A 14,800-nucleotide genomic window follows, 5' to 3' on the forward strand; every position below is an offset into this window, starting at 1 on the left:
GGAGGCTAGAAGAAAATGATAAGATACATGTGACAAGTTGAAGAAAAGCTCAGATTTATTTGTTTTTTTTGGCTGTTCTGGGTCTCCTTGCTGCCTGGGCTTTTCTCTAGTCGCGGTGCACGGGCTTCTCGTATTAGTGGCTTTTCTTGTTGCAGAGCACAGGCTCTAGATGGGCTTCAGGTGGGCTTCAGTAGCTGCAGCTTCTGGGCTCAGTAGTTGTGGCCCCTGGGCTCTAGAACGCAGGCTCAGTAGTGGTGGCGCACAGGCTTATTTGCTCTGCAGCTTGTGGGATCTTCCTGGACCAGGGATCAAACCCATGTCTCTTGCATTGGTAGGCAGATTCTTTACCACTGAACCACCAGGGAAGCCCGAAAAACTTCATTAATTGCAGAGACATATAGTATTTCTTTCTGGTGAAAAGAAAACCTTCTTGTCAATTAACTCTTTCTCCTAGACACATATTGTTCCTTTCAGAGAGCCGTGGCCTAGGCTAATGGCCGTATTTACTGGGTTGGGACTGTCCAGGTGACAGGAATAACCTTTGATGTTCTTTTTTAGGTGTTTACCTTGCTGTGGATTGCTGACTGGATGGTGCATCATTTCTGGAGGAAAGGAAAGGACCCGGATAGCTTCTCCATCCCCTATCTGACGGCACTGGGTGATCTGCTCGGAACAGCCTTGTTGGCCTTAAGTTTTCATTTTCTCTGGCTTATTGGAGATCGAGATGGAGATGTTGGGGACTAATAAATCCTACAAGCTACTCTCAAGTAACCAAGAAGGAAAACACAAGACAACCACTTATGACTCTTTTTCACAATTTTTAATTCGATAGTTTGACTTCTGCCAGGGTAATCTTCAGTTGGCCCTGATTCCATTAAATGGCCTTAACACTTTTTTTTTTTTAAGGAATTTGTGTTGAAATGAAAATGAACAGTATTTGTTCTGCTTTTCATAGAATAAATGATAATTTGACATAGACATAGACACAAGCTCAAGCTCTGAAATTGATTAACTAGAAAGGAATATAGGATGTTTACAATGAATAGTTTTAGAACCACAGATGTAGCAGAAATGTACTGTCTTACTGTTTAACTTATAATGCCAAGAGTTCTGGTTTCATCTTTCTTGTCTCACAGATGTATTTGTTCTGCAAAGCAGACTTTAAAATGAAAGGGGCCCAAGCAAACTTGTTTTAATTATGCCCACCTCTCTGCCAGCTGAGGACCCATTTACCAGTTTGTTTGCTCCTAACCTGACCTCAATATGTTCTACTGAGTATGAGATAAACTCACTTTTATCTGCTTGTATGAATTTCTCTGTGCCAATGGTAATTTTATTTCAACCTTGAAAGTTCTCTGCAGGCTACCCTTTAAACACAGAATTGCCTTTAGTGAAAGCAGTGGGTCATTTGTGATGATTGATTTATTGAAAGAAGGTTGATCTTTTTCAGAAGACTTACTAGTCCAAAATGAGATGAGCTGCACTACATTTGTAGATCAAGATGGTGTGAGAAATAGTGTGTGTGTGTGCAGCATGTGAAAGAGAGACAGAAGCTGTTGATGGAGTGCTGACTCTTGGCTTGCTGATAGCCAAGATCACAGTGGGATATTAGCATTCTGTAGTTATTCTTTTAGCACACTTTATTGACATGCTTTTGTCATGTGGTGTAAAAATTTTGCTCTTGCCCAGAATATAGTATTTGTTAGCTACATTATAATTAATACTTCCCTCATAATTTTTTTAAAAGGTACCGTTTAATATAATCAAGATATCATCAGATTTAGAATGAACAAATGGTTCATTTGTTCTTCTTAAGAGGTCTGTTGAAACTTGCAGGCTTACCGTTTTAAAGGAGGAGTTGGTGGTTGACTTCAGTTATTGTTCCTGCCTGTGCACATGGTCTCCGCACAGGCTCACGTCTGCATGGGACACTATCAGGTACACTGCTGTGTTTCTCAAATATTTTTCTAAAACTCTGATCTGTATTCCAAACACTTGACCAACATCTTAGTTATTCAATAGGTAAGCATTTTTTATGTTACATATATTTTGAAAAATACAGTGGAATCTCTCAAGATTGTCAGATATTTAATAATCTGGCTGATAAAGGGAAGAAGAAATGCACATTGACTTTGATCATCATGGTTTAAATTGTGAGTTAGTGTTAACATTATATAAATAGTAGGTTGTTTGTATATATATTGAGGGAATTGTTCTTATCAAGCTTTTTAAAATAAAGGGACTGTGGTTTAGAGGTATATATTTGCTTATTTTAAAACTTTAATTATTCCATTCTTCTGCCTTATAATGAAGTTGTAAGGCAGAGAACTGAACTAATTATAGGATTTCTCCTTTGGAGAGTTATAATATCATGTGGTGAACATTCTGAAAAATTTTTTATTTAAAAAAATCCGTAAGTAATTTCTTTGATTTTGTTATAAAGCACTTGTAAATTATTTATATTTGGGCTGTATAATTCATAAGCATTTATACTTCCCAATGATTTCTGTTTTCATTTTTTTACCTAAAAAATGCACAGCAAATCACATTTTTTTAAGTATTTACCAACAGCTTTAGTTCATTACATATTCCAAAGCACATTCAAATACATCATGTTATTTAGTTCTCACAACAGTACATGTGAAATAGGTCAGATAGGTATTCCTATCTCTATTTTACAGCAGAAGGAAACAAAAATCAGCCAAGTTACACTTTTAATGTTGCACAGCTACAAAGGGCCCCAAATTGTGATTTAGTCTAGATCATCAATCTCCTAAGCCAGTCCTTTTTCTGTGACCCTCCAAATGTACCAAGTGTATACAACTTGTCAACTATGAGGAAATCAACCACAGAAACAAGATCTTCTAAAGCAGAATAGAATATTGCTACATCTTTCCAACTTCAGACAGGGAAATCTTCATTTAATATATCTTACTGGTAAATATAGCTAATTCTAAAATTATTCATGTTCCTAAGACCAAGGAAATCAAAGATAAACGAAAATGTTATAAGAAAGAACAATGCCTTATTTCATAGAATATTTAATTGCCTTCCCAAATCTAGCCGTTTTCCATAGATGCTAATAAATAACTAGAATGACTGATTTGAGTTCTGTCCTCTTTGTTTTTTGCTACCCAATCTTTGTTACAGCAACAAAATGTCTAAAAGACATGTAATGGGGAAAAAAATAAAGACTTGGAAAAATCAGAAGAGAATGTATATATGTTGTTTATGAGCATAATAAATTGGGCTCTGACCATACATAGACCTCCACTTTACTGCTTTACCACTTTTTCACTTTTAAGTACTGTTTTCACTATTCAGTTTACATTTCTTGCCCCATCAGTTTGTACATCCTCAGCTATCTCCTTCATTCCTGTTGGACAGCTCTGGTTAAATACAGTCAGCTGAATTAATTTATAAAACAGATTTAAATTCTTTTAAAATTTTTTTTACTGTTTTTTGAAAGCCTTTACATAAGTATAGAACGAATAAGATAACTTTGCCTACCCACAAAATGCATTTATTATAGTTGTATGTAAAGCAAATTAACAAAGTTTATTTTTACACCATGTAAGTTTGCTTTCTGAATTTCCTCCTCTCACTAATTTATCAGGCAATTTATTTAAACACGGATAATCTTTTCAAAGACTTTATTTTTGCCCACCAATCGCTTTTTATTCTTTAAGAAATAAAGTTTCTTAGAACCTAATAAAATAGAAACTGTTAGTAATGTATCTTCTGGGAGACACTGAAAATTCTATGGCATAGACTGTCAATGATGTAGCCAAATGAAGTACGTTTTTAGGGGTCTTTCAGTAATTGGGTTTCCTTGCCTTTTAATACAGCTCTTGTATAGCATACCCATTTATAATTGGCATCTGCCATCTTTGAATTGTTGTAAACTCAAATAATAAAATTTAAGACATATTTACCCAGCCTTGTTGTACTTACTTCTTGATAAACTAGATGAACATTGAGCCTTGTAGAACTCACCCAGAAGAGAATGTATATATGTTGTTTATGAGCATAATAAATTGGGCTCTGACCATACGTAGACCTCCACTTTACTGCTTTACCACTTTTCACTCTTAAGTACTGTTTTCACTATTCAGTTTACATTTCTTGGCCCATCAATTTGTACATCCTCAACTATCTCCTTCATTCCTGTTGGACAGCTCTGGTTAAATACAGCTCTCTGCCGATGCTTTCCCTGCACTTGAACAGCTGAGCGTGGTTCATGAAGAACACACAACAAATCTGTAAATTCATAACCTCAGACGTCAAGCTAACCCTCAGCGACCCAGCAGCCTCCTCTATTTCTCTAATCACTTCACTCTTTGAGAGATCAGGCTTTTGTCCCTACCACTCTACTGAAAGTATACCTGTTGAGGTCACCAAAGATCTCCATGTTGCGAATCTAGTGCTTAATTCTCAGTAAGAATCCTCATCTTGTTGTTGTTCAGTCATTAAGTCGTGTCTGACTCTTTGTGACCCCATGGACTGACCCCAATCAGGCTCCCCTGTCCTTCACTATCTCCCAGAGCTTGCTGAAACTCATGTCCATTGAGTTGGTGATGCTATCTAACCATCTTATCCTCTACCACCCTCTTCTCCTAAATAACATCATGTTATTTAGTTCTCACAACAGTACATGTGAAATAGGTCAGATAGGTATTCCCATCATCAGGGTCTTTTCCAATGAGTTGGTTCATATCAGGTGGCCAAATTATTGGAGCTTCAGCTTCACCATCAGTCCTTCCAGTGAATATTCAGAGTTGATTTCCTTATCTTCATCTTAGTTTCTACAGGTATTTGACAGAGTCTCCTCCTTTCTTGAAATACTTTCTTCACTTGACTTTTTTTTTTTTTTTTTAATCTGCTTTTGCTTTCCTTTATGGCATTGCTGGAAGCCTCATCTTCATCTTGCTGGTGGTTCCTCCACCTCTTAACCTCTAAGCGTTGGAATGCCCTGCAGCTCGGTTTTTATTACCATTTCTCTATTTTTTATCCCTAGGTGACCTCGCCTAATTGTTTCAAATGACATCTATACCTATTATTCCTAAAGAAATTTTTAAAATGCCTACAGACAAATGAAAATTAAAACACCACAATCCAAAACCTATTGATGTAGCAAAAGCAGCTTTAAGAGGGAAGTTTATAGCAATACAGTCTTACCTCAGGATACAAGAAAAATCTCAAGTAAACCACCTCACCAAACACAAAGCAAAGTAGAGAAAAAAGAATAAACAAAATCAGAAGTTCGTAGAAGGAAGGAAATCATAAAGATCAGAGCAGAATAAACAGAGATGAAGAAAAATAATGAAAATGATCAATGAAACTAAAAGCTGGTTCTTTGGAAAGATAAACAAGATTGATAAACCCTCAGGCAGAGACTCGTCAAGGAAAAAAAGGAAAGGACTCAATAAAAATGAATAAGGAGACGTTACCATGGATACCACAGAAATACAAAGGATCCTGAGAGACTATTACAAGCAACTATATGCTAATAAAATGGACAACCTAGAAGAAATAGACAAATACTTCCTTAGAAAGATACAATCTCTCAAGACTGAACCAGGAAGAAATAGAAAATATGAACAGATCAATCAGAAGAACTGAAATTGAAAACTACCAACAAACAAAATCTAGGACTTGACGGCTTCTCTAAATCAAACATTTAGAGAAAAGTTAACACCTGTCCTTCTGAAACTTCTGAAATACCTATCCTCTCCAAAAAATTGCAGAGGAAGGAACACTCCCAAACTCAATCAATGAGGCCACCATCAGCCTGATACCAAAATCAGACAAAGATACCACCAAAAAAAAAAAAAAAAAGGCCAGTATCACTGATGAACATAGAGGCAAAAAATCTTCAATAAAATAGAGCAGACTGAATCTAACAATACATTGAAATGATCACACACAATGAGCAAGTGGGATTCATCCCAGGGATGAAAGGGTGCTTCAGTATATGCAGATCAATGTGATAGAAATCATATCCTCTCAGTAGGTGGAGGAAAAGCTTTTGACAAAATTCAACATCCATTTATGATAAAGACTTGTTAGAAGGTGGGCATAGAAGAAACCTCATATTATTTCATCTTGGTCTTAGCAAAGAAGCATTTTGCTGTGATGGAATAAACACATTGGTTTTGTGTGTCATGAGAGATGTTAGAATGTCTTCCTAGTCCCAAGGCTACATCATGTTTCCTAAGAGTACTATAGAACAAACATCTTCAACTCATTGGGCTGTCTTTTGAGTAGTAGGAGTTCTTCATATATAAAATTTCTATGAGATATGAGCTTAGCAAATATTGGAGAAATTGCCAATTTTATTTTTTAATCTAAATTTTAAAAATTTTATTGAGATATATTTGACATGACATTCTATTAGTTTCTGGTTGTTATATAACACAATAATTCCATATATGTATATATTATAAAAATGATCACCCCAATAAGTCTAGTTACTATCTGTACCCACACTTGGTTACAATTTTTTCTCCTGATGACTAGAACTTTTAAGGCTCATCTTGTTCATTTCCTGCCCAGTCTTAGAATTAGCAATTTCTCCAAGGAGCCCTCGTTCCTTTTATTGGAAAAGAGTATTAGAAACCACTCTCTAGGCACTAGGTGTATTCATTGCTACTGGGAAGTGGTTGCTTCCAGGCCCTCTCAGCTAAGAGAGCAAGGAAACGTGTGTGTATGCTAACCTATGCATCTACATATACATGTAATATTTCCATATGTAGCCATCTATATATTAAGATAAACATGAGCTCATACTGATGTCTCCAACTCTGTTACTGTGAGGGTTATTCTAGCCTCTTCCTCTTGCTTATCCGTAAATTCCAACAATGAGAAGCCTGGCTCACCATCTGCTATGTATTTACTTAAATTGTTCAGTTCCAATACACATGTGTTGGGGTGTCAGAATTGTTAACACACACCAGCATTCTTGCCTGGAGAATCCCCATGGACAGAGGAACCTGGAGGGCTGCATTCCCTGGAGTCGCAAAGAGTTGGACTCGACTGAGTGACTAAGCACAGCGGAACAGCGCAGAAGACCTAACTGACTCATCTTGGATCTGGGGGCGTCCAGTCAGCCAAGGCCAATAAAGTCAGGAAAGTGAAAGTGAAGTCGCTCAGTCGTGTCCAACTCTTTGCGACCCCATAGACTGACACACAGGAGCCTACCAGGCCCCTCTGTCCATGGGATTTCCCAGGCAATAGTACTGGAGTGGATTGCCATTTCCTTCTCCAGGGCACCTTCCCAAACCAGGGCACCTTCCCAAACCAGGGCACCTGTCTCCCACACTGTAGACAGACACTTTACCGTCTGAGCCACCAGGGAAGCCCACCAGGTTCTTTGGTCCATGGGATTCTCCAGGCATGAATACTGGAGTGGGTTGCCATTTCCTTCTCCAGGGGATCTTCCCGACCCAGGGATAGAACCCAGGTCTCCTACAACATAGGCAAACGCTTTACCATCTGAGCTACCAGGGAAGCCCAATAAAGTCAGAGGTCCCAGGTAATTGGTTGCCTGTATAAGCCCTCTTAGAGGGCAGAGGAGAGGACTGGTGTCTCTAGGGTATACACCAAGCCAATCTTCACATCCCAGGTAAGGTGACCTGAAAAGTTATGTTATCAACTGCTAAGAATAGATCAGGAAGCAACCTTTTCCTTATACTGTGTGTTACTATAACTTGGTACTTTAGGAAGTAAAAGTTGCAAGGTAAAGTTATATAACATAGAGATCTAAGAGCCTAAAAATAGCCTGCTACACACAGAATATGGATAGAAAACACTTGGATTTTTTTTAAATGGTAAATCTCCAGTTGTCCCTAGGAAGTAGGATATTCTTAGATTGAATACAGCAACTTTCTTTTCCCCTCATATCAAAAGAAGTTTCTATCAGTTAAAACCACAGAGAATGGAAACAGCTGCAGGAACGAGAGGTAAATGGATTCAGTCTAAATCTTGGTCAAGTTAACCTGTATTCCGTGAGAAACTCTGGGCCCAGGGCTGTGCGGATATTAAAATAGCATTTGAGTTCAGTCTACTTCGTGGTGGGCTTCCCAGGTGGTGCTAGTGGCAAAGAACCTGTCTGCCAATGCAAGAGACTTAAGAGAGACAGCTTCGACCCCTGGGTGGGGAAGATCCCATGGAGGAGGAAATGGCAACTCCAGCATACTCGCCCTGGACAGAGGAGCCTGGCAGGCTACAGTCCACGGGGTCACAAATAGTCGGACACAAATGAAGCGACTTTGCATGCATGCACTATTTTGTAGTGATGGTAAAACTAAAGGCTTGAGAGGTGATTTCCTGTTTTGCTTTTTGTTCTTTTGTTTTTCCACAAAGGCAGTAGTCAAGTAGCTTTGAGATGTAGATTTCCTCTGTCTTGCCTTTCTCCTCCTCTTGGTGAATCAACAGCTGATTGTTCTATCAGTGCTGGGTGTTAGTGTCATACACAGTGTGAATGTGTGCACTGATGTGAGTGTGTATGTGTGTGTATTGTTTGTAACTGTCAAATCTGGACTTGATGCTATGATTTACATGTGATGGTATACATCATATAAGGCACCAAGAAAGTAGCTTAAACTGCTTAAAGTGAAAGTTAGTGGCTCAGTTGTGTCCAACTCTTTGCGACCCCATGGACTGTAGCTCATCAGGCTCCTAAGTCCATGGAATTCTCCAGGCAAGAATACTGGAGTGTGTTGCCATGCCCTCCTCCAGGGAATCTTCCCAACCCAGGGATCCAACTCAGGTCTCCTGCATTGTGGAAGATTCTTTACCATCTGAGCCACCAGGGAGGCCCTAGTATTACCTAAGTTTCGTTAAATAGTTCCTCTCAAAAGGTCATCATTTGAACAGGGGCTTTTGTTGCTGTAGCAGATGAATAGATAATACATGATATATACATTCACTGGAAAGTGTGTGGGGTTTTTTATCATTATTATTATTACTTGTGCTTTGATTCTCTAATGCCTTAATGGTTTCTGCTAATAGCATTTCGGAAATTGAATATAACAAAATGTGAGATGCCTAGCTCATGATATATGCTAATTGGATTTGGCACAATCTTGTGATTTCGTATAGCTTAATAGTAAAGAGACAGTTTTTATAGGGCTCCAATGCAAGCTGATCTAGACCATGAGTGGAATTAATGAGTTTTCACTGTACACCATATGTGAAGCCACTTCTGCTGTTAGTGCTGACAAGATTTCCAAGGATGAAACGAGGTACTTACCATTCTTAGTAAATAATCTCTGAAGGGGTCAAAGATGTATATATAAGAAAATTCACAGCAGTTGTTGATAAGAGTAAAAATTGTAAACAAACTAGATGTCCAACAATAGAGGAAAGGTTTAAAAATTATGGTACCCAATTTGCAAAATATATGTAAAACATACATCATCATATATGATCATATTTTCCCTAAACATTTAATGACATGGGGGAAATTTTCACAATATAAGTGAAAACTCAAGATATATGCAGTTTGATCTTATTGTGGATTGTCTTCTACCAACCCTTGCCTAGAGATTAAGGAGAAACAAGGAAGCAACTTGGGTTTACCAATTTTTCTGGTAAATTAAGGCAAGGAAACTATAACACAGCCCAGGCAGGGAGGAATAAATACTGCAGGAAGGAAATGAATTCTTACAAAGGCCAGGCCTATGATTTCAGAGCTTGTTTTAGGAAAACAGCATCAGCACTCATATTTATCCATATCCTTAGGGTCTCCATGTCAACCCCAATGAATTGGAGTACCGGCCACAGAGATCCAGGCTCACTGCTGCCCCTGGTGGAGTCAAAAGAAACTGCAGGGAGTACAGCCACTGGTGGTCTTAGAAGGTGAAATTTGCAAGACAGGAGCAAGTCTTAGTGAGTTTGTTGTTTCTACAGGGATGAGTGGCAGGCACTGTGCTCTGGGGGAAAAGGAGCAGGCTGGGGAGGCCACTGGAAGAAGAGAGAAATGGAGAGAATTCAGATGTAAGTGAGGTCTGTGTGGCACAGCCCTGTAGGCCTAGCCAGTGTTTCTCACTACTGCATATGAGTCACTTGAGTGCCTGAAAAAGCATGGATACCTCTACCCAACTAACTGAGACAGCTGTGGGGCCTGCGCACCTCACAGCCCTGGTACAGAAGGCAAGAGTGGGCCAGTACCAGTCCAATAAACCAGTATGCAACTAGTCAACTCCTCCTCTCCCGAATTGAGTATGATGTTGCGGCAGCCATTGAGTCAGTTATCAAAGGACATGCTTCAGGGAAAAGGCTGGTCTCCTGTCTTACCTTGTGTGAGCCACAACAACCCCCTTGCTGTAGATTGCTGAATATCAGGGGGCATCAATTGAAGGCCCCAACTTTCACCAGACATGTTCTGGGGACAGAATGAGTAGGGGCCTGCCACAGGACTCACAGTGACTTTGAGCAAGAGGATGGGGGGGTCGGGGGGTGGGAGTCGGGGGGTGGGAGAAAGATAAACCCATGTGTGATGTGTACCTAATGCATTTTTATAAAACTGGAAAGAAACACATCAAAATAACATTGGTTATAGTGAGATTTCTGATGCTTTTCTTTTCTCTTTGTTTCTCTATATTTCTAAAATTTTCTCTAGGGAACATGTATGACTATTACTGTATTTTTAGAAAGTTGTATGTCCTACAAAAAAGGCAATCCTGGACTTCCAAAAGTATGTTTTAAATGGGGTTTTCCAGTGAAATTTGTGTTTGGAGTATTCACTTGACTCTAGCGATTATGACAGAAAGTATCATATATGTTTGTAGTGTCCTCATCATCAGCTTACTGTCATCACTATCAGTTAATACTAAGTTGATTGACATTTTCACAGGATAGTGATTTAAGGACTTCTTGCACTCTTTTAAGGTGAGCAACTGACCCCTTCTGTGTGCACTTGTCAGGATCATACAGGACAAGAGCTCTTAATTGCATTTCCTAGGCTTCCAAAACCTCTATCAAACATATATTGGGCAAAATATAACTTGTTCTATCGAGAATTACACACCATGATATCTTCTTAAGCTCTGCTGCTAAGTCGCTTCAGTCGTGTACAACTCTGTGCGACCCCAGAGATGGCAGCCCACCAGGCTCCCCTGTCCCTGGGATTCTCCAGGCAAGAACATTGGAGTGGGTTGCCATTTCCTTCTCCAATGCATGAAAGTGAAAAGTGAAAGTGAAGTTGCTCAGTTATGTCCGACTCCTAGCGACCCCATGGACTGCAGCCCACCAGGCTCCTCCGTTCATGGGATTTGCCAGGCAAGAGTACTGGAGTGGGTTGCCATTGCCTTCTCCGTCTTAAGCTCTAGCGTGCAATAAAATATATTAACTAAAACTTTAGTTACTCTGTTCCACCCTGCTCTCGATCAGATTATTGGAGTAAGCTGTCCTTTGGAGCGAACCATCTCAACCACATCCATTGAAATGTGCCATCAGAAGTAAGATGGTGCCCTCAAGTCTATTAACAGTGTTGTTCAGTTGCTCAGGATTTTGAGTATTACTTAGCTAGCATGTGCTGTTGTTCAGTCCCTCAGTTGTGTCCAGCTATTTGCGACCCCATTGTCTGCAGCACACCAGGCTTTCCTGTCCTTCACCATCTCCCGGAGTTTGCTCAAACTCATACCCATGGAGTCGGTGATGCCATCCAACCATCTAATCTTCTGTCATTCCCTTTTCCTCCTGCCTTCTATCTTTCCCAGCATCAGGGATACATGCCCACAAAAGTAAAGGGACATTTTGGGCCCACTTAATTTGGTAAATGGAGATGATTTGATTAGCTGGAGAAGATCTTGACTCATAAAACTGCTAACTCAAGTTACAAAAGTTCTTCTTCAAGCGGTTCTGAAGGATAGAAGTCTAGTCACTTTTCTTTCATCTGTCACCTTTGTGAGCAGGAAACACCAGTAGGGTTGATTTTGAGTTTTAATTCAAAGATTCTGAAGCACTTCACATGAAGAGATTTCAATTTTTTGGCCACTTAATCCAGAAGGTCAAATAAATGCAGGACAAGAAAAATGTGGTTAAGTCCTCAGAGGAATCAGCACATTAATCATGTTTGTGTGTGTGTGCTCAATTGTGTCCTACACTTTGCAACTCCATGGAACATACCCTGCCAGGCTCCTCTGTTTGTGGAATTTTTCAGGCAAGAATACTGGAGTGGGTTGCCATTTCCTACTCCAAGGGATTAACCATCCTGCAGGAATTTAAAACTATTCTGTGTAGGCTCATGGGTATAAATAACACCAAAATTAGACATCATACATAAGTCACTGAGGCTATTTAACACAGTTATTGACTATACAAAGCGCTGACCTGTGGATTAGGCAGTCTCACAGTTAATTAGGGAATGTAATTAGCAAGCATTTATTTGATTTCATTATGGGCTCCAGAGCAGACTGGTATGGGGAATGCCTTGGTAGATATTTTCAGAAGAATACCTAAGTGAGCATCATTTCAATGTCTGAAGTGGATAAAGATGTATTTTCAGATATAGATTCAGTGTCCCATGGGGTCACAAAGAGTAGGACACAACTGAGCAACTATCACCTTCACCAAGCTAAATTCTTATCACACCTTCCTCCCCACCTCTCTCCCATCTTCAATGGCTTCGTCTTCCTCCACCACATTAAATAGACTTTACGTAACAGATGCCCATTAAATAATAGATGCTCAACCATCAAAGTCCTTCATGGTGCTCCTGCCCTCATCTCACATTTTAAAAAGTTACTTATTTTGGCTATGCTTGGTCTTCATTGCTCCGTGCGGGCTTTCTCTAATTGCCGTGAGTGTGGGCAGTGCACACGGGGCTACTCTTGTTGTGGAGCACAGATGCTAGAGCACACGGGCTCAATGGTTGTGGCACATGGGCTTAGTTGCTCCCAGGCACGTGGGATCCTCCCCCACCAGGGACAGAACTCATGTCCCCTTCCTTGGCCGGTGGACGTCCAACCACTGGACCACCAGGGAAGCCCCCTCGTTTCCCTTTGACACAAGCTTTCACTGGTGTCAGGGCTGGCCTCCTCATCCCCCATGAGGGATGACCCCTCATCACCCGTGCTACTTCTCTTGATTTTCTTCCGTGTCTGAGTCCTGTCTAGCCCTCGACAAGGAATCATTTCTGGAGAAAGAGGGAGCCAGAGGTAGGTAAACCCGTGGCAAAGAGAAGGAGAAGGTTGCATATTTGAATCTATAAGGGGGCGGTCATGGTAAAAGCTTTCATGAAACCTAAGCAGACTGATTCTTTGAGCAAAGGTTTTTAACACTAGCTGACCATTAGGATCACCTGGAAAGCTGTTCTAAAATATGGCCACCTGGTTCCACACTCAGAGATTCTGATTTAATTGCTTGAGGTGGGGTCTGGACTTTCAAAGCTTTTCAGTATTCCAGGTGATTCTAAAGCACAGCCAGGTTAAGAACTACCCCTTCAGAGAAGGGCTCCGCAGACTTTAATGTTTTTATCAATCACGGGAGTGGGGGTGGGGGAGCTTTTTGTTACAGTGATGATCCTGGTTCAGCGGGCTTACGGTGAAGCTCGATAGTTTGTGATCAGGAAAGATTCCCAGGTGCGCAGCTTGTGTTTGTTTGTGGACTACACTATGGATAGCAAGCTCAGAATGGCAAAGCTGGAACAGGGCACCAATACACACTTCTTGTGCATCCAAGAAGAAAGTGAAAGCATGTGTGTGCTACGTTGCTTCCATTGTGTCTGACTCTGTGACCCTATGAACTGTAGCCCTCCAGGCTCCTCTGTCCATGGGGATTCTCCAGGCAAAAATACCTGATTGGCTTACCATGGCCTCCTCCAGGGGATCTTCCCGACCCAAGGATGAACCATCTCTTATGTATCCTGCATTAACGCCACCTGGGAAGCCCAAGATAAAGCACACTGCGTTTCAACCAAATGGGATGATGATGGTAATGCTAATTTGAAAGCTGGGTAAACATAATTCAAGTTCCCCCCAACCTCACCAATCTGAGTACAGGTAAGGTCTCATGGTTACAATATGTTTGTGGTACTTACTCAAACGTCTCCTTAGCACTCAGTTTGTACATCACAGAACCCCCAGCTCCCTCTCTGTGTCTCACCCAGTGATTTCTAGGTGGTCCTGGGCAGGGAGGGTCTTTTCTCGGTTCATTCCAACAATAATTCTCTCAGGTTCTTCAGCCCAGTATCTCCTAGCTCATGCTAAAAGCTCAAGATACCACCTGGGGAGGGAGTGCCTGCCCTCAGACCCTGGTGTTGCCTGTCAAATCTCCCAGGGGTCCCAAAGCTGCAGAACCGTGGAAGTCCAGAGCAGGGCGCCCTTCCAGGGCCTGCGCTGTGCGTGGCCCACGGAGCAGCAGCAGTTACGCATCAGATGCTAGCTGCAGCCCCTCTCCAGGCCCAAGGCCGTGCACTGGCCAAAACACAGACATCATATCTGCCTTGTTCCAAGAGAAAAAATATGAACTGGCCTCAAACCGAAACATCTGCTACCTGGAACTGAGTTTCTCATCTGTGGAATGGCCAGTACTTGTGAGTGCTCTGGGCAAGCAGTTCCCCATTTCCCCAGGTTTCTTGTGTGTGGGGAGTATCACCCTTTGGAAATTTCTTTCAAGATGCATCTGGAAATTGAAATTGCAATAATATGGAGATAAAATCTTCCTGCCCATGCCCAGCCCTTCTGCTCACAGGTAAGCCCCACTGACTATTTCAAAGTCTTATCATGGCTACCTCCGATGCGAAAATGTATGGTTATACCTCTGCTTCATGATTTCTTGGTTTTAAGCAATGTCT

The 14,800-nt window shown here is 40.8% G+C and overlaps 1 protein-coding gene across 3 annotated transcripts in view; it reads left to right on the forward strand.

The window, feature by feature from the left end:
• The window catches only part of SLC41A2 (solute carrier family 41 member 2), a 145,276-nt gene extending 141,338 nt beyond the window's left edge, over window positions 1–3,938 (forward strand). For all 3 annotated transcript variants that reach the window (XM_040234822.1, XM_040234825.1, XM_040234823.1), the window contains exon 11: window positions 559–3,938. In XM_040234822.1, the coding sequence (XP_040090756.1) occupies window positions 559–744 (186 nt within the window). In that variant the 3' untranslated portion in view covers window positions 745–3,938. The remainder of the gene's footprint in view (window positions 1–558) is intronic.
• The last annotated feature ends 10,862 nt before the right edge of the window (window positions 3,939–14,800 follow it).

Source organism: Oryx dammah, unplaced genomic scaffold (genome assembly GCF_014754425.2).
Source record: "Oryx dammah isolate SB20612 unplaced genomic scaffold, SCBI_Odam_1.1 HiC_scaffold_29, whole genome shotgun sequence".
NCBI classification, from domain to species: Eukaryota; Metazoa; Chordata; class Mammalia; order Artiodactyla; family Bovidae; genus Oryx; species Oryx dammah.